This window comes from Cornus florida, unplaced genomic scaffold (assembly GCF_030987335.1).
Source record: "Cornus florida cultivar Cherokee Brave unplaced genomic scaffold, ASM3098733v1 CherokeeBrave_3.0.0_Hap2_Chr03, whole genome shotgun sequence".
NCBI lineage: Eukaryota > Viridiplantae > Streptophyta > Magnoliopsida > Cornales > Cornaceae > Cornus > Cornus florida.
The window spans coordinates 46,383,415-46,388,155 of record NW_026775573.1 but is presented as its reverse complement, the minus strand read 5'-3'; the positions used below and the strand labels follow the sequence as shown (position 1 = coordinate 46,388,155).

Here is a 4,741-nt window from a genome sequence, read left to right as displayed (position 1 = left end):
TTTCGATCTATAAGTGTTATGTGAGCAGTATATGTATTTTACATATATATTTTTTTGTTTTTATTGACACTAGCGGGAATAAGACCCTCCAAAAATTTCGCGAAAATAATTCACTTTCTACCACGGTTATAAAAATTATTGTGGTAAAATAATATACTTTCCACCACGATTATTTTAAAACCGTGGTAAAAGAATATACTTTCTACAACGGTTATTTTAAAACTGTGGTAGAAAGACCCGCCTAAATTAAATTAAAAATAATTCACTTTCTACCACGGTTATTTTAAAACCATGGTAAAAGAATATACTTTCTACCATGGTTTTTCATTAAACGTGGTAGAAAAAATCTTCTACCATGGTTTTAAAATAACCGTGGTAAAAAATATACTTTCTACCACGGTTATTTTAAAACCGTGGTAGAAAGGGTCTTCTATTACGGTTTTTTTAAAACCGTAAAAACTCTTTTTCTTGTAGTGTATGTTTGAGTTTTAAAGGATTATAAAAATTAGGAGTCAAATTAGAAATAGATTACAAGCAATTATGATAGTAAACAATCATCCTATTTGAAACAAAGTTTGATTTAGAAAGGACTCAAATTTTCCATTTTTTTTTTTAATTTTTTTTTTTTTTTTTTTACAATTATTTTTCTTCATTTGTTTTTGATCGATAATAACATCGATTATAAGTTGTTTATACCATAAATATCTTTTAGTTGGAAAGCTTGTTGTGGAGGGTACTGAGCGTTTCCAATTGTAAGGGTGAACGTTTCCAATTGGAAAAGTAATATGAAAATAAGGTTTAATCATGAAGTGACATGTGGCTTCATCAAAGGAAGCCATTTGGTACAAGTAACTGCATAGGGACATGTGTTAGTCAAAGAGGGAAGCAGTTACCCTCAATTGTACATACGTGTGACTTTCCAAGTGGACACGTGACATACAGAGAAGGTAACAGTTTTCTACAGTTGGAAAGTTGTTGCTGAATATGACACGTGTCAACCAAAGAGGGAAGCAGTTATTTGTAGTTGGAAAGACATTTGACTTTCTAAGTAGACATGTGACAGGCGTAGAAGGAAACAGTTACTTGCAAGTTAGAGGCACTTACAAGCAATTAGGAAATTGTGGTCCATTCCATTTGGCAGTTTCAGAATGTGGCTAGAAGCCTTTAATTGGAATTGAATCACCAAAACCACCCCTTCAAAACTGTAATTGATGGGACATCATGTTCTCACACATTTCAACACTATGAAAAGACTAAGGAAGACATGGGACATGTGGCACGATTCGGACCTTCCAGGTGGAAGTTTTCAACTGTTGCTAGAAACTGCCGCCTTTCCATCTGGACAGTTCTACAACGTGAAAAATGCTTGCAAACATACATTTAGCTACCAAAACCACTCCTTCAAAACTGCAATTCATGGGACATCATGTTCTTACACATTTCAACACTGTGAAAAGTCTAAGGAAGATGTGAGACACTTGGCAGCCCAAGGACAAGCCAAGTAGAAGCTGCTAGAACTGACACATTTCCAACTGCTGCATGAGAAGCTCTATAAATAGAGCACTTAGCTAGGCCTAACATACAAATCCTGTCAACACACACAACAATACATCTTTACTTGTTAATTTCATTTCATGTATCTTTACATTCCAGTAATATATTTTAATTATGTCTAATTTAAGTCTAGCACTTTCTTTTCCTACTTTCCAGCAAGTAGTTCATAACACTTTTTATTCAAAGCTTGAACTTTCAATACTGTCTTTCTTTCCACTAGCTATAGAACAGTCTCGAAGTCCTTTTTCAAGGCAAAAAGAATCTTTGAAGGTGGTCATTCTAGTCCTTCATATAATCGTCTGATCCCAAACTCCAACTGGAATATTGTTTGGAGCTCCACTTTGGAACGCCAGCAATTCATGGCACACCCGCAACCCACCTCCTCTCCACACTTGAAAAGGATCACGATTTTTATTAGCCAAACACAAGTAATTATAATTGTAATTAATCACACCATTTAAAATAGTGGTTATTTTAGAAAACACTATTTCTCTTACTATTCACGCACGGTTGAGAGAGAGAGTGAATTTCACTATAGCTTAAGGACAATTATGGTATTAAAAAATATAAGAACAAAACATTGTGTGGTGTAAGGACTTATTTGTAATTTTATTTTTAAAATAAATAAAAATGGAGCGCCAAAGTACTTTGTTGGAGAGCCAATATCAGTTCCTATAATATATACATATATATAGTAAAAATATTTAGAAATAAGAAAAAGATATAGATAGATACACCATATTTAAATTAATTATTAAATGTATATTTTTAAATATTAAATTAAGATTTAAAAAATAATAAAAATATTACAAAATATATATATATTTTTACGATCTATTAGGCTTAGAAGCCAAAACAGGGCAAAGAGGCCCAAACCAATATCGGGAATGTTTTGTACGAGGTAAGCAATGAGCATCATCTTCATTCGGAACAACCTGCTTGGTAATCCTTCACCACATGGGCATAGGCGCCTTGATCAAGATACAAGGGCGGATGGGGTACTATAGTAATAGAATTTTTTATTATTATTATTATTTTGGGTGGGGCCCTTGCCTAGATATCAATTTTCCCTTATTGCTTGAGTGATTTTGTTGAGGACAATTGTAATGGGTGGCGGTCTTTCGAGTCGGGCGCTTGACGTGTCATAGGATGAAGGATTGAGTCTCGAGCCGGGCGCGACATGTCATAGGATGAATGATTGAGTCTGATTCTGATACCAACTATAACGGATAGGTGAATATTTGCTCATTTACTTAAAAGTTTAAATTATTGGGTAGTACTATGTACCCACTCATTTATACTCATACATTATTCTATCCTAATCTGATGTGAGACAAATTCCCACTTGTAACAAGTGCATTATGGGTTGAGGTTTTCTGTCAGAAGATGCAAACCATTCCTCCCAAATAATAATAATAACACTAATAATCTCTTTCCAACCATAGAAAGTACCATAAAACATGTTAGAAAACACCAATAAAACTCCAACTTGAAAATTTGAAATTGTAATTTATTGCAATAAAGTTCTTGCATAAACAAACTGAAACAAAAAAAACTACAAAAACATTGATACTATGTTTAGCAGTATCAAATTGACACTTTGGATTTGGAATTGGAGGAATTTCAGTACAAACTTTGTATTAAAATTCTCTCAATCCCAAATACAATGCACCAATTCGATACTTCTAAATATAACATTAATAATCTCGCTAAATTCTTCCAATTTCAAAAATAAATACAAGACACCAATTCGGTGTTCCCAAACATAACATTAGCAATGTTGTCATTTACATCTCTTTCAACGGATATAAACACTCCACATGCTTGGTGATGCGTCTTGTATCACAGGGTAAGGTTGACCAATACGGAGCACTCCTCAATGTTTTCCTTTCCACATTATAATAAAACAATTTTGATGTTTGAGATCGAAATACAATATCACCCGTATAAATGGTACCATCCGGTATAAAACCGCCACGACTTGGAAGTAGTAGGCTCTTCCTATTCCATAGTTGCTTCTTGTGGTCTTCCAGTATCCAAATTGCTGACATCTTATGATCTATTAAAGCCTAATGTTCTTTGACTTGTATCAATCAACAATTCTCAGTATTAGCACTAACAGGAAATCGAATGATCTGAAACTTCTCGCATCCTACTTCGAAAGCTATTATCATGTCCTTCGAGTCATGCTTAGATATAATATATATAACATCAGTAATGCAATAAGCCCTGGAATAATCCGTATTCAGAATTCGGGGCAGGCCTAATTGAAGCTCAAAAGTATCAATCTCTCTCCACAAGTTAGTGCCGAGCGTCAGAATCTTGAACTCAATCTTTAACTCAACTTGAGAATCTTCACTAATAAGATTAGGCAAAAATCCGCATATGGCGAGAACCTTGTATTTATTGGTGGAAGGGTCCAATCCTAACAAGTATTTTTCAACACGATAAGGTACACTGGTTCTTATAGGTGGAAGAGCTTTGATTTGTCTGGTGCTAGGATTGTATATGCGGTTATTGATACAGACCAAGCCATTAATGGATTGAAACGGAATATACAAATCCACTGTACGGGGTAGTGGTAGAAGGAAAGAGGTCGGGCCTCCCTCTGGATTACTAGACCCAAGTTGAAGAAGGAGGTTGAGACCTCCGGGACGAGTATGGGATCGAATATGGTGTTTTTGAACGAAAAGTGGATCGTCAATTATGGAGCACCAGAGCTTCGAAACGCACCTTAATCTCAGTAAAGTTTTCACAGAAAGCAATATGAGTATTTCGAAGAGAAGATCTTTTGTAACTAACAGCACCACATCAACCTTTTGCCTTTTCCACATCTCATCGCAAAACACATCACCCTTTCGCCTTTTCCCCATCGTATTACGAAACTTCCTACCTTGTCGCGGTTGATTTGTTAAAGTCTACAGAGCTAGGGTTTCTATCGGACCTACTTTACAAAGGGACCCGTGAAAACCTAGATTTGAGTTTTGTGAAAGGCAAGTAAAATTGGAAGGGAATTAATTTATTTTCACCTATTACTAATGAAAAATGTCCGCCAAAAAAAAATTACGGAATGGATCGAGAGTTTTTGGGATGGATTTTTTAACTAACTTTGTGATTCATTCACATAAGAAAAATGTAGAAAAAAAAAAAAGGAATCCCATTTAATTAAGAGATAAAAAAGCGTTGA

The 4,741-nt window shown here is 34.8% G+C and overlaps 1 protein-coding gene across 1 annotated transcript; it reads right to left on the bottom strand.

Moving 5' to 3' along the window:
• Positions 1 to 3,341: 3,341 nt before the first annotated feature.
• LOC132301556 (putative F-box protein At1g47790) lies at positions 3,342 to 4,427 on the bottom strand. The gene is made up of 2 exons (XM_059798799.1): positions 3,675 to 4,427; positions 3,342 to 3,623 (listed from the first exon to the last, which is right to left on the bottom strand). Exons 1-2 carry the CDS (start codon positions 4,425 to 4,427, stop codon positions 3,342 to 3,344), a joined length of 1,035 nt encoding a protein of 344 aa, XP_059654782.1.
• Positions 4,428 to 4,741: the final 314 nt, after the last annotated feature.